Source organism: Grammomys surdaster, unplaced genomic scaffold (genome assembly GCF_004785775.1).
Source record: "Grammomys surdaster isolate TR1022 unplaced genomic scaffold, NIH_TR_1.0 161906, whole genome shotgun sequence".
Lineage (NCBI taxonomy): Eukaryota > Metazoa > Chordata > Mammalia > Rodentia > Muridae > Grammomys > Grammomys surdaster.
In genome coordinates, this window is record NW_021623170.1 from 1 (window position 1) to 14,893 (window position 14,893).

The 14,893-nt window shown below is 40.0% G+C and overlaps 1 protein-coding gene across 4 annotated transcripts; it reads left to right on the forward strand.

Moving 5' to 3' along the window:
* Positions 1–4,101: 4,101 nt before the first annotated feature.
* On the forward strand, positions 4,102–13,940 carry LOC114615840 (putative tRNA pseudouridine synthase Pus10). Of its 4 annotated transcripts, XM_028761451.1 has the most exons (6): positions 4,102–4,136; positions 5,465–5,595; positions 6,832–6,972; positions 11,273–11,512; positions 12,034–12,120; positions 13,677–13,940. In XM_028761451.1, exons 3-6 carry the CDS (start codon positions 6,847–6,849, stop codon positions 13,776–13,778), a joined length of 555 nt encoding a protein of 184 aa, XP_028617284.1. In that variant the 5' UTR covers positions 4,102–4,136; positions 5,465–5,595; positions 6,832–6,846; the 3' UTR covers positions 13,779–13,940. The 4 variants fall into 4 exon arrangements, with proteins under 4 accessions (XP_028617284.1, XP_028617285.1, XP_028617282.1 ...); XM_028761452.1 differs by lacking the exons at positions 4,102–4,136; positions 5,465–5,595 and adding an exon at positions 4,543–4,966; XM_028761449.1 differs by lacking the exons at positions 4,102–4,136; positions 5,465–5,595 and adding an exon at positions 4,544–5,102.
* The last annotated feature ends 953 nt before the right edge of the window (positions 13,941–14,893 follow it).

A 14,893-nucleotide genomic window follows, 5' to 3' on the forward strand; every position in this document is an offset into this window, starting at 1 on the left:
AAAGATGGGGGGATAGCATGCTGGAGGTACCTGGGGGAGCAGGAGGTATATAAAATGATTGAGATGCATTGTTATATGAAAAAACATCAAAGAATAAACACAAGTTATTATATTTTAAAAATAAAGTCTCAGACCTAAAAAAGGGGTTGGCCAGGAAACAAATTAACTTCCACATTTAATATGTAATGTCTTTGGTCTAATCCACTTGTTTTTACATCTGATTCTTATCAGATGTAAATTTGGGATTGGGCAAGGAGACTACTATGCAGAAAGAGAAAAGTAAAATTCTAAAATTCCTAATTTTATAGAAGCCATGAACATGAAGTGTAAAAAAAAAAAAAGAAAGAAAAATTAAGACATTAGGTTAGCAAAAATCAATACTAAAAAAATTTTAAAGAAAAAACCCTAATAGCCCAACACAAAGATTCTAGATATTTAAAATCATCAGTGATATTATCTATTATTAAGAAAGTCAAATGAGCTGCGGCATGGTGGTACATACCTTTGATATTAGCACTTTGGAAGGAGGCAGAGGCAGAGACTGGTGCATCACCGTGAGTTTGAGGCTAGCTAGGTCTACACAGCAAGTTCCAGGCCTGACAAGGTTACATATACATAGGCAAATCAAACATGAAATAAAAAGATGTAAATGTGAAGAAATGTATTAGAAATCTAAGACACGATGCCGCAGCTTTAGGGAATGCCGTGTAAGTATAATACAGGAAAAACATCAGTTGTACACTGAGGAGAGTGGAGACCTAAGAACTGTATGCTAAAGGTGAACTTTATAATCAGACTAGCTCTCCAATTAGAAACAACTAATTAGAAAAGCTGCTGCTGCTGGTTGGTCACAAAAGAAAAAGATCTTGCTTAAAGCATCAGAGAACAAGGTACTGAGAAAATTTAAAATCAAGGTGAAGAAAGAAGACATCCAGAGTCCACCAGCTTTGGCTGTGTCTCTAGGGACAGCAGCTGACCCAGGAAGACGTGGTTGCTGGCACAGCTGCATAGGCCATTTAGCACAATGCCTGGAGCAAGTTCAGACTGGGACCTTAAAGGATTACATGCTAGGAGCATGGAAGAAAAGACTGAGAGGAAAGAGACCAGCTTTGGTCTAAACGACAAAAAAATACACTTCAAATCAGCCTAATCCTTGGCTGGAATTAACGCACTCTACACTGCTGTTGCTCTTACAGTGATAAGTCAGTCTCCAGAGGAAGACAGCTCATAGGTCTCGAGTCATCTTAATAATCTATATAAGGATCAGCTCTATACAACAAAACGGGGCCTCCATGATGACAAAATTATGTTTCTTTAAAAGAACATTAACAATACAGAGCTCTGTAGCTACAGAGAAATCCAGAAAATGAAGCAAATTTTAAACTTAAACTATGCTTAGTATATTAAAAACAAGAAAGACAAGGATTTCTCAGCAAGTCATAGAAGACATAAAGTCAGACCAAAAGGAAATTATAAATAAAACAAAACCTTTTCAATCTATGAACTCAATGGCTGGTTTGATAAGATACAGGGTATGTATCTATATCTATCTCAAGGCTTAGGGCTAAGGAGATGGCTCAGTAGGTGAAGTGCTTGCTGAGTAAGGACTGAGTTTGGATCCTTAGCACTTTCGTAAGAAACTGGCATGGAGACATGTTTCTATAATCCAGAGATGAGGAAACAGGAGGTTCCCGGGGTCTCCCTAGCCAGCAGTCCAGTCTAAAGGGCTAGTCCCAGGTTCAGTGAGACCTTGTCTCAAAAAATAAGGTGGAGAATGATAGGAGAAGACTCCTGAGGTTGACCTTTGGCCTCTAGACACAGACCTTTGAGTGCACACCCCCCGCCCCCCCATAGTCGTGCGAGCACTGCACCTTAGCCAGGTAGTACTATCATGCCTATGATCTAGTACTTGGGAGGCTGAGGAAAGAGGATCTTGAGTTTGAAGTCAATCTGGGCAATTTATTTAGACTATGTCAAAGAGACAAAAAGAAAAAAAAGAAAAAGAAAAAAAAGGACAAAAAAATTAAAAAGGGGGGTTATATAAAGAGACAACAACAGAAACAGTATTTTAAGGAAAAAAAATAGCTGAAAAGTTTCTGAAATTCATGAAAGATACCAAAGTCAGATCTAAGTATTTCTATGACTCCCACTCAGAATAAAGAAAAACAAAAACATATACAGGCTTAAAGTAGTTCACTGCTGAAAACACAAACAAACCAACCTCAATCAATCAGAAAAATAGTGAAGACAGCTGGCTGGCAAGGGTTACAGCTGGCAGGGGTTCAGGGTGGGGACATTTTTGGGATAGAATAAGAACAGATGACTGAGATGATCAAAAAGCTCCCAAAAGACACACTTAAAGGTTCTGAGCCTGTGGGTCATAACCCAGAAGTATTTACTTTATGATTCCTAACAGTAGCAAAATTACAGTTATGAAGTAGCAACAAAAATAATGTTATGGTTGGGGTCATCATAACATGAGGAACTGTGTAAAAGGGTTGAAGCATGAGGAAGGCTGAGAGCCACTGGTTTAAAGATGAGTGTTCAAACAATATTTAAAGGTAAAAACTTTGGTGAGTTGAGGTAAATTTAGAACAAGGTTATTGCTGTAAATCCCAACACTGGGGAAGTTTAGGTACAAAGACCGCTGGGAGTGTAAGGCCAGCCTGGGCTCCCTGGCAAGACATTTGTCTAGGAAGAAACACAGACAGAAAGAATGAAGGACAGAAAGGAAAAAAGACAGAAAAAAAAAAGAAATGAATAAGTGATTTCTTAAGTACTTTGAGTACTGAATACTGTAGATACTGAAATGTATGGAAAAAATACAGATATATGTGTATAATTATGTCACAGAGGACCAGGTATTATATAAAATCCTTTTTTCTTTCTTTCTTCTTTTTTTTAGATTTATATACTTTATTTTTATATATAGCTATCTTTAGACACACCGGAAGAAGGCATTGGGTCTCATGCCTTCTTGGCTCATAGTAGATGGCTGTGAGCCACCATGCTGTTGCTGGGAACTGAACTCAAGACCTCTGGAAGAGCAGTCAGTGCTCTTAACCACTGAGCCATCTTTCCAACCCCAGTAAAACCTTAAAAGAGAAAATCATCTACCTATAAAGAAATAAAATGGAAACTTTTCAATAGAAATTTTTTCAATGCAAAATTTTCTCATTATAAAACTGATATAAAGAAAAAAAGTATAATTAAAAAAGAATCTGATATCACATAGGAACATAAATAAACATCTTAAAATACTACAGAATTCTGGACAGTATATTAAAAAAAAGAAGCTAAGTAGACTCATTTAACAATGCAAAGTAAGTTTAACATTAATAGAATAACCCATAACTGCATACTATTAGTAAAACAAATACAAACAGGTACAGAAGCCAATCATAAAATTTAAGCACACACAACAAAACAACAAACCTAGAAGGCTAAGGTAGAGAGAAGTTTAATGGAATAACAAAGAACACACTTAGCAGCATTCTAACTAAAGTATCAGTATAAGTGTTGCTCTGGCTTAACATGATAAATACACTTTATCACTCTATTTGTATCTATTAGTTACTATGTCCAAGTGTTCTAGTACTTTTAAAAGAGCACCCGATTTCTCAACAGCAGAGAATAGTTCCAACATACTGAGATTTTTGACGCGCCGGGAAAACGTACAAACTTGCTCTGGAATCATGTCGCCAGTATTAAAGCGTCTATTTACCCAAAGAAAACACACAGGTTTGTAAAACTCTAATTCTGTTTTAAACTTTTAAATGCTGCAGACCCATCTGTTACTGATTTAAATCAAAGCAAATAAAAATTTTATAGGCCTTAGATGACAGACACACACACAATTTTGTACACAAAGGCCACCCACAGACTTCGAATTCCTGTTTTAGAATCGTTCTTCCACCCTCAACCTGAAACGTTAAGCTAAGGTATTCTGGAAAAGAAAGCCAAAGGTATGAGCTTGGATTCCAAGTTGCGTAAAAGTGACCTTTGGGGCGTTCAACCAACTTCTGGAGAGGCTGTAAATAGCTTTTCCATGACTTTTGCTCCCTATCCTTGTCCGGGCTGGGCCAACGTCGCCGCGCTCGCAGAATACCCAAACTCGACGCTTTGAAGCGGGTCAGGTTGTTCCCCCTCCCAACCCCCGGTGCCCCGCAAGTAAAAAAGGGACAGGAAGCGCCGCTTTTCTTTCCAGCGGCGGCATCCGTGGGGCCGGCGGGGCGCGCCGGGGAAGAACGCGCGGCCGTACCGCCAGCAGACACCAGACTTGGAGAATCGCCCCGCACTCGCCCCGGGCAGGCAGGGCGAAGCGACGTCTCCCCCCAATAACGGCTTCAACCGCCTCCTGCCAAGTCCCCGCTCTGGCCTCCAAACTCGCGGCCCAAACACCTCTCACTCACTGGAAAGTGGGGCCGGGGCCGGGACCTGGGCCGGCCCCGGGAATTCGGCGGGTCTCCCAGGGTTTGGGGGGCGGTGGCGGCTGGGAGGCCATCTCTCCGCCTGCTCCGCTTCGGCTCAGGGCAGCGACTGCGACGGCTGGGTGAAGGAGCGCCTCGCTTGCCAGGCACGACGGGCAGAGCACCGAGCCCTCCGCCCCGCCCACGCCTGACGTCAGGCCAAGGCGTGTGGTCCACCGAAGCTGGAGGATGAAGGAAGGAAACAGCTAATTCGCAGGGAGGGGTGGGGGGTGGACAGAGCAGGACGTTCCTCTTTCTTTCCCCTAGTTTGGGTTTCAAATTTGAGTAGGGGCTCATCGACATTTCTGGTAGCATCTACTACGACCTAGGTGCCGAGTTCATCGGTGGCTCCTTTGCGGGTCCACCCTTTAAGGCTAGCAGCCCCTCGCAGCCTTGCGTTCGTGGAGGTAGCCGGAGTACCAGGCTGCCAGCTGGACAGCCTTACTGATCACCCTGTAACAAGAGGGGGTTCATGCATTCCTCTCGTGAGGGGCCTGGTACGTTCGTTGTAAAGTTCTGGTTTCCTTGGGGGAACAGAACGGCTGGGCGCAGTAGGTGCGCTTTCTTTAGTCTTCCCCGTTCCCACTCAGGGCCGAAAAGGGTTAAGTCTTGGCTGCAGCATCTTGGGAGAAGGTAAGGCCGAGGAAGTATGAGGTGAGGGGTTAGGAACTGGGTGTCGAAGAGGTGTGGCTGCAGTCTTTTTTGTTTGTTAGTCAGGTGGAGTGAGTGGGAAGTTTCTAGAACCTTAGCAAATAGAGTTAAGGGCTTGTTTGGCCAGAACAGAGGTTTTCCCTTACCTTTCCCCTACTCCCATGCCACACAGGACGAACCATGCCTGTGCATGAGGAAATGCATTTAAAAAGATCTTATGGTGTGAAACGCAAGACTATTTCAGCTGTACCTCATCTCCTCGGGGCTTTCTTTCCTTTTCGATATATATTGTAATTGTATTTAAAAAAAAATTCCTTCCTCTCCGTTTGATGAGACTGATTTAGGTATGTGGCACGTGGAGAAGGGAATCAATCCCTTTAGAGATTCTGACACCTGGGAGAGACGTTCATTGCGACTTTTCAATTCTTTCAAACAGCAAAACTTAACAGCGGAGATCCTCATTGAAACACTTAGTGTAAGAGATATTTCTCAGGGCTTGTTTTCAAAGATAAATCCAATATCAGATCACAACCCATTTCTTTTTTACCAACTCCCACGATTTCATTTCATCGAGATGAAATAACCCATCTTCGAGGTGTATGTCCTCTTTTTAATGGTAACGTGATTGAGGAGTCACGAATATTGCCAGGGGAAAAGGGTTTACAGCTCTTCACTTTGATTAACACACACACAGTCACATGGGATTTTTGTTTGAGTTGTTTGAGACCTCATCAAATCACTTAGAAAAGGTTTGGCAATTCTTATCAGGCTTGGGAACTTTTCAGAGCCTGGAGATGGTGGTGTGTTATTTATTGGCTTTGCATGATACCTTTATTCTAATGAACTATGGAGAAAGCATTTAATCTTTATGCCAAAAGGAAGAGCCTAAATTTGAATGTTGTTAATTAAATCCAGAGAGAAGGTTTCACTATTAAGTGTCCTTTTAAAGAGCTTACAGATTTTTTTTAGAGGAAGATGTATTTGCTTCCCTTTTTACTTAACAATTCTGTATTGAGCCAAATATTTGATGTTAACAGAAACAGGAAAAAATAAAATAACTAGTCAAGTTTCTCTGTTAGGGGACTATGAAGATCCCTCCCCACCCCTCTTCTTCCTTTCTAAAGTCTCACTCTGTATGTAGCCCAGGATGGCTTTGACTCTCTATTTAGCCCAGCTTAGCCTTGAACTTATGGAGATCCTCTTGCTTCAGCCTCTTGTGTACTGAAATTATAAGCATGAGACTTATACCTGGCAAGAAGATGCATTTTTACATAATTATTTCCAACTCCTCATAGACTCTTTCCTTGACATTAAGTTAATAGGTTAAGTGAACTGATAGAAGGGATTCTGAAACTGAAATAAATACTTGAGCATACCGTTTCTTGATTTTTTTTTTTAAAATAGAGTATATCCCCATATTATAAGTACTTTCTTGAAAGGTTTACACAGGCAGCCCTGAGTGGTCCCAAGTTCTGGTATCTGAAAGTTCTTAATGTCATGTCCAGAGCAAGCTTGGCTTTCTCTTTTCTCTCCCCTGTAACCCACATACTCATGTAGTCAAGTTTATATTTTAGAATATAGATATGACAAGCAGTATTTGAAGAGTATAAAATAGAATTTTTCGAATGAAAGCTAGCTTTTTCTTTTTAAGGACATATTTGTATGTCACTGTAAAATATTGAAACTGTTCATTTTCTTTTCTTTCTTCTAGTTATAGTTATTCAGTATGTTTCCACTGACTGAAGGAAACAGGCATGTGGCCCAGCTGATGTTCAGTTCTGGCACCTGTCCAAGGTGCATCTTCCGATTCTGTGGTGTGGCTCTTCCGGCACCTTACAAACGCCCAACCAAGGTATATTCTTTTTAAATTAAAGGATATTTTTTATAGTATGGAATGAATGTCTCTAGCATTGAGTACTGTGACTAGCCTATAACTCCACTAAAGAAGGAAAATTAACAAAAGATAATTTTGAAACTTCAATTTCCTTAAAAACTTGATGTAGTTGGTTTTCAAGTGACTGCTGTTTAACAGTTAGTGTAGAGAGAGATCTATGTAGGACTTTTTTTTTGCTATGTTTAATATATGTGTAAATATTCTGTAAACGGCATCTAAATACAATACCACAAGATATTGCTTCTCACATCCATTAATGCAAAACAACAGGACGGAGCAGGTCATAGTCATGATTTCTTCTTTTAAATAGAAAATGAGTTTGGTTATGTTTTTTAAAATTAATTTTTTCTCTATTATTTTTATGAGACATACATATATGACTATGATGTGAGTGCTTGTATAATTTATGCATATGTTGTGAGTGCTTGTGTGTGTCTGTGTGTGTATTTGTAATAAGTTCTCTTCTTCTATCATAGACTCTGGGAAATCAAACAGGTTGTTAGACTTGTGTGAAAAGTGCTCTTACCTAACAGGCTGTATTGCCTGGTAACCAGTCCCTTGCTGTGTATTACCATTTATATGCATGTGTGTATTCTTCTGATGCTGGGATAGAGCCCAGGGCTTCACACAGCCAGCATTCTGTCACTGATCCATGTGCCCAGCCTGCCACTGTGTCACTCAGTGAAATGTGTCCTTAATGACGTTTGGCTTGTGAAACCATGATGGAGTATACTTAAGATGGCTGCAGTATTGTTAGTCACTGTAATCCTAAGGGTCCACTAGCCATAGCTGTGCAGTCTGTTGTTGTCAAGAACATTGTGTGTTACCTGGCTCTGTGGGAAGCCTTTAAAAGCAAGGGCTTATTGAATCATTATTCCTGATACTAGTAACTTAAGATAGTCTTTCACATTTACAGTATTACATAGAGAGCTGTGCCATTGAATAGAATACTTTCACATAAAGTATATAACATACTTGTGACATATGATTGATACTAACAGTGACATTCTTTTTAAAGGCAAATACTTATATACATATGTATACTTATATACACTTATATATACTTATATACATGTGTAAATATGAATATATACTTATATACTTATATACATGTGTAAATATGAACACTCATACAAGTTGCTAATAAATGATGCAGCAGTCACTATCATTTTTCTGTCATTGTGTTGTTTCTATGTTAGAAATAAAAACAGTGCCTAGTGTGTGTCTAGTGTTGTTACATGTCAGGCTTTCATTTGATCATTTGTAAGTACATGCTATGATTGTCTCTATTTTCAGATGAAGCAACTGAAACACAGAGAGGTTAAGCAGCTTGCCCAAAGTTAAACAGCTATTAAATAAGAAAGCTAGGAATTGAACAATGTGTCTGAATCCAAAGTGTAGAATTTGGAGCTAGAAGACGTGGATTTGAATCTCAGTTCCATCACTGTACAGCTTCAGTTTACTACTGTGTACATGGGAATGGTGACACCTTCTACTTCACAGGACTTTAAGGGACGTTATCAATTATTAAGTATGTGAAAGGAATTAGAAACCAGTAATAGCACATAGGCAGTGACAGTTGCTATGTGTGTAAACGCTCAGCTTATATCCAGCTTTGTGTAACCTTTCTTATATGCTCTTTGCACATGTCTCATACACACACACTATATACATATATATATAAGTATATAATATGTATACACACACATATATATTATATACTGTATTCAAAAATACATTTTCTATAAATCTGGCAGCAATTTTGACTTGTAATATTCTTTGTGAATAATTATTCAAAGGCTTTTTTTGAAATGTTTTAAGTTTTGTCTTGTTCCAGTCATATAGCTATACATGAGCAAACACACGTACATACTATCTTACACTAATGCTACGGATGTTAGGTAGCAGTCAGCATTTGTATGGGTCGTAATATACCAAGATGTGTGTATGTGTGATGCTTGTGAAAATTGGCGTGCTAACGCATAAACAATGAATTTAATGTTTGACTGAAACAATGTTCTTGAGGTGGTATAGCCTAACTAAATTCGAACTTTATCCAACGACGGAACAGTCAAACCAGCCTGATGTAGTAGAAGCACAAGGAAAGCGGAGTGTTTACATGGGTGGAGTGGCAAAAGCAGCAGCCTTTGAAAGTGGAGGCATGTTTTTACATTCAAGTACACAGGATGTAAGAAATTAGACAGAAATGTAGACCAGGGCTTCTTTTGCTGAGTGCATATAAATGGAATGTAATTTATATTTAATACTACCAAATCTGTGTATTTTGGTAAATTGTCTGAAAAATTATCTGCACTTACTCAACCTCTAAATAATATTTCACATTAACTCACACTATGCTTATGAGGTTGTTAAATAACTTAGCAAGAAATCAACTTGTACTCCCCCTATCAAGTATATAAGTATATACATGTGTGTGCTGATGTACAGCTATATAAGATAGTATGTACATGTGTGTGCTTATGTACAGCTATGTGACTGGAGTAAGACAAAGCTTAAAACATTTCAAATAATTTTTAAATATTTTGTTTATTTATTCACAAAGAATATTACAAGTCAAAAGTGTGTGTGTGTGTGTGTCTGTCTGTCTGTCTGTCTATTTCTTTTGTTTCTTTGCTGTTTGAGATAGAACCCAAGGCTTCATGTATGCTAAGCAATATTCTGCCACTGAGCCACATCTCCATGCTAGTTTATATTTTTATGTTTTCATAATTAGAATTGAATTTTTCTTGTTTTACTCAGTAGTTTAATGACCTTCCCAACAGAACTACAAACCAGTTTTGTAAATCTGTTGATGGAATCTTTCTCCATAAGATTAGGGTTTTAGCTTCACTGATTTGTGAAATTCTGGAAAAAATTCACCTATGTAATAGGCATTTGATCAGCATGAGGATTAAATGCATTAGCAATAAATTCAGAGTCACCAGTAATGCACTAGTGTGGCGTTAAGGACAGAAATCAAGGCACTTGTCTTTGACGTCTTTTAACCCAGAGGGAGCCAGATTCAAATTCTCTACTTGGTTCTCACTGTGTTGCCCACCATTCTGTCTCTGGTGTGGAAGTCTGAGTCTGACTGCCTGAAGGCTCTCTTGTAAAATTATCCCTGTGTTGGTCTGTCCCTGACAAAGGCTTTTGTTCTCTTTAAGTTTTTATATATTTTTAAATTTCATTTTTAATTGTCTGTATGTGATGTATGCTATGCCATGTGGGTACCTACAGAGGCCAGCATCATCGGAGCTGCTGAAGCTGGAGTTATAGACTGTTGTGAGCTGCTCGATGTGGACCTCGGGCAGAACAATCCGCGCTCTTAACCGCCGAGCCATCTCTCTAGCCCAATCTCTTTAATTGAACAGCAGAGAAATCATCACATGGACAAGGAATGAGAAATACTTAACAGAAATAGTTAATAGTTTTACAAGAGCTAAGTATGACTCCAACTGACCCAGATAGCAAACCCTATCAGGCAATAGCTGAGTGCTGATTTTAACATTTATGATGGATATTTATTTTTAAGGCTGGTCTTAGCATATTTGCTGTTTCCAGGTTGTATTCCTCCCCACACACCGTGTCTCTGTCTGTCTGTCTGTCTGTCTGTCTGTCTATTTCTTTGCTGTTTGAGATGGAACCCATGCTTCATGTATTGGGAAAGTTCGTTTCTCAGAATTCCTAGAAAGCCAATGCTGTAGATACTTGGTTACTCCTGAGTTGATATAAACCAGTGATGTGTGAGTCCCTGTTATTAATCTTCTCTACACCTTGTTTCGAGACAGTGCCTCACCCAGCGCCTGGGTGGGTTGAACTCATAAGCTATCTGCTGCCTCTGCCTGAGTGAGCCTGCTCTGTGGGATCTAGAGTGCTGGCATCCATGACATGCAAGGCAGAGCAGTAGTACTGCCTTTAATCCCAGTGCTCGGAGGCAGGCCTCTTGTGCAGTAACATTCATTACTGGTGACTCTGAATTTATTATTAATGTACTTAATCCATGCATTAATTAAATACCTATTACATATGTGAATGGTTTTTCAAAAGAATTTTATAAATCAGTGAAGCTAAAACCCTGACATTAAGGAGCAAGGTTCCTCAACAAAATTAAAAATCTGGCTATTAGTTCTATTGGGAAGGTCATTCACTACTAGTTAAACAAACAAAAGTCATCACACTTGGCCGACTTTCATGCTTCATTGTGAGACCCTCAAAACCACTTTAAAATGTTATTGCTTTTTTCTTACTAACTTTTCAGGAGTTGCTCAGTGATCTACAAAAATTTCTAGAACCAAAAAAACATGAATTAGTTTTGGAAGCTCCAAACCCACCATTGAAGAAAATTCGTCTACATGAAGATGGCATTGATAATTTGAGTGAATATGGAAAGGAGGGAGTCTGTGTTACAGAAGACGAAAGCATGGCCTCGAAGCTGAGAGTGTGCAATGTTTGCTTAGGAATTCTTCAGGGATTCTGTGAGAAGGGGTTTGTTACAGAGGTAAACATCCCTTGCCCAGCAGAGCTGAGCCGATAGATAGAGTCAGTCATAAAGCTGAGAGGCCTTCGATGCGCCCACCATTCCTAAACACCAACAGCCATGCCCGCTTGCTTTATTCCAGGTTGTCACTAACATGTTTTAATTAAAAAAGGCCAGCTATTCTGAAATCGTTGTATCAACATACTGGAAAATTAATAAAAAATGTCTGACACCCAACGTATTGTCCTGAAACTGCCAGTTGTACAGGGTCATAGTCAACAAATATTTAATCTCATGATGTTTATGACAAGCTCGCTACTCAGATGTAGAAGTTTTGTGATTGCCTTTTGGGGAGAGCTAGAGACTGGCCTGGCACATGCTAGGCAAGCACAGTACCACTGAGCCTCAGCCGGAGCTCCTAACTGAATGCTGGGAAGCTGTGAGTGTCCTGGGAGAATTTTTTTTTTTTTTGAGAAATTTTGTTATTAAAGCCACATTTTCAGGAATTCTTGGCAGTTTACTTGTTTGTAATATTCTTTTAGGTGTGCCAAAAGGTTGAAGCCTCTGGGTTTGAATTCAGCAGTGTGGTTTTATCTGTCTCCTTCCCACCGCAGCTGTCTGTGAGAGAGGTAAGGTCATTTGCTCGCTTCAGAGCATGTGTAAAATGTATGCTAGGAATTTCTAATTTCTAAAGCACAAGCAAACAAAAATGGGAATGTAAGCTTGGTACTCGTCGCCTTAGCATTGGATGTGGAAGCAGGATGCCGAGGAGTTTGAGGCCATTCCTGGGCATGGAATCATGTGTGTTGCATGATGGGACATGAGCAAGCATGACCAGACATGCCTCAGATTCACGACACAGGTGATTTTGAATTAATTTTGGTTGTTGCACATTCAGAAACCTTTTACCATTGTCTGTTTTTTTTTCTTGTAACCCCTCCACATTCAGCTGTGTGACACCAGATGTGGTTGTCACCCACAGTCTAAAAGGCTACATTGATTAAAAATCACGTTTAGCCAAATGTATATAATTTGAGAACTTTTTATTTGAAGTGTCAACATATATAAAGTTTATTCACAGGTAGACACGGTGGCTCCTGCCTGTGAGCTCAGTGTTCAGGACCTAGTGCAGAAGGATTGCTAGGCATTTGAGCCCAGCTTGAAGAGTTTCCCAAGCACCGTCCCAAAGATTTGTATGTGTTTGGTCAGGTAGGGCTTAGGAATTTGCATTCTAATCAGCAAACTCACCTGTGCTGTTGTTACAACGGCTACACTTTGAGGAATTAATACTCCTAAGACTTTTTTTTTTAACATTTTTATTTTGTTTTATTTGTGTGTGTATGTATCTGTGAGTATGTACATGTGCATGTGTGTGTACCTGTGTAGAAGTCAGGACAACTTGCAGTAACTGGTTCTGTCTTTCTGCCATGTAGGTCCCAGGCATTGAACTCAGGTCATCATCCTTGACAACAGGTCCCTTTACCTGCTAAATCATCTTGCTAGCTCAAAATTAAGAATTAAAAAAATCTATTTCTATGTATTCTTGAAAGTAGGGAGATGTCAGGGGCATCCCTGCTTATACACTGAAGGCCTAAAATCAGCCATAGGCCTAAAATCAGCAATAGGCCTGTCATACATGTATACTAACACCAAGTCTTGGGTTTCTGTGGATAAACACTGAAACAGATGGCTATAAGCTATTGTAAACAGGCAGTTTTTGTGACAATTTACCAGCCTGAGTAGTCATAGACCTTGTAATTAGGTAGCCTTGGCAGATATTACCAACTTAGATAAGAACAAGTGAATAATAGGCATAGTTATAGTGACCTATCCCCTGAACCCTCACCCAGCTGATACCCTGTTCTGAAAAATATCTGTATTCCCCCTGAACACCCACGCTCCAGTATCATCCCCTTCCCCACGTCCTGCCTTTTTGTGTTTATAACCCCTGTGTGAATGAGTATAAATTACAATTTGAAAAAAATTTATATATATATATATATATATATATATATATATATATATATATTGCTAATGGAGTGAAAAATTGCTAAGGGAGATTTGTGTAGTTAGGACAGCAAACAAATGAAACAGAAGACAGGCCTACATGGAATGATGTACACTGTTGATGATGGAGAGAAAGCTGAGTTCTGAAAATCTTGCTTTGCTTCTGGCTTTCTGTCAGGGAAAATGTGATCATGTGATCTTCCTCAAAAAAAAAAAAAAGGTAGAAGGATCATTCTGGGGAGAGGAGAGTGAAGGCTCCGCCTCCGGCTCCACAAAGTGATGTTTTCCTAAACGGGCTCAAGTCTTCTGGCTTCGGAAATAATTCTATTTCAAGATAGAGTTAAAACAGCCTGCAACTGCTCCTGCTCCTCGGGGATGTTAAAAGGCAGCATATTTTCCAAGCGATTGGAGACAAAATGAATAAAGTTGATTCTGAAAATTAGCAGCTGGTAAATCTCAACTGCAAAGCTCAGTGAGCCTCTGGACCAGAAGCTCCAGGGTGAGCTGTGGGCACTGAGCTCGAGGAAGGACGAGTTTGCTGAGAGCAGAGTTTGTCTGCAGTGTGTAGTGGAGTGGTAGAGTGTGGCAGTGTGGCACCTTCAGTGTGGCTGCGTCTTAGCCAGATGGATGGCGAGTCTCTCAAAATGATTTCCTGACAGTGGCCAGAACATGGGTAGGACCACTGAATGCAACTGACTGGGTTGTGCTGGACTGTCTGTATCTGAAAGGAGCTGAATGGGTGACTAATCCCAAGCTGGACAGTGTTCTTAAACATGGTCTGAAGTTCCGCCAAGTGAAACTCCATTGAGAGAAGATGTTAGAATAGATGCTGCGTCTTGACTTTCTGTCCTCCCAAATCCCAATCTCCAAAAGTAGGACACAGAAGCCCTTTGATGGCACCTGCACATTGGACACAGCATCACTGAACTGCAGGGAAGTTCCTGATATGCTTCAGGGCTCTCTCCTGCTCTCTTCTGTCCATAGTTTATGATAGTGAAGATGTATGTGAACCTCACTGTGGGCTACATGACACAGGGCTAAGAGTGCAGCAGACATGTTGAATGCTACAGGTAATTCACAGAGAGCTTATGAAAAAGAACAGTCTAAAAAGACGAACTAATAAGAATAAATGTGAGTTCTTATGCCTGAGTTTAAGAAGCCGTCTCCAAGTAAAGGAATGATGTAATGTGTTTACTGAGATGCCTCCGGAGTGTTAGTTAGAGGTGCTTAAAGAGACAGTAAGCCAAGTGGATGACATGAGGTGGGATGCAGTGTAGCTAATGCTCAGCTCCTGGCCCACCTGGATGAAAAGGTGACAGTTGTCTTTGCTTAGTGCTCCTGTTCTTGGAATGCCATGCTTACATGGAGGTTTCTGCTTTAGAAGGAACAAGGACA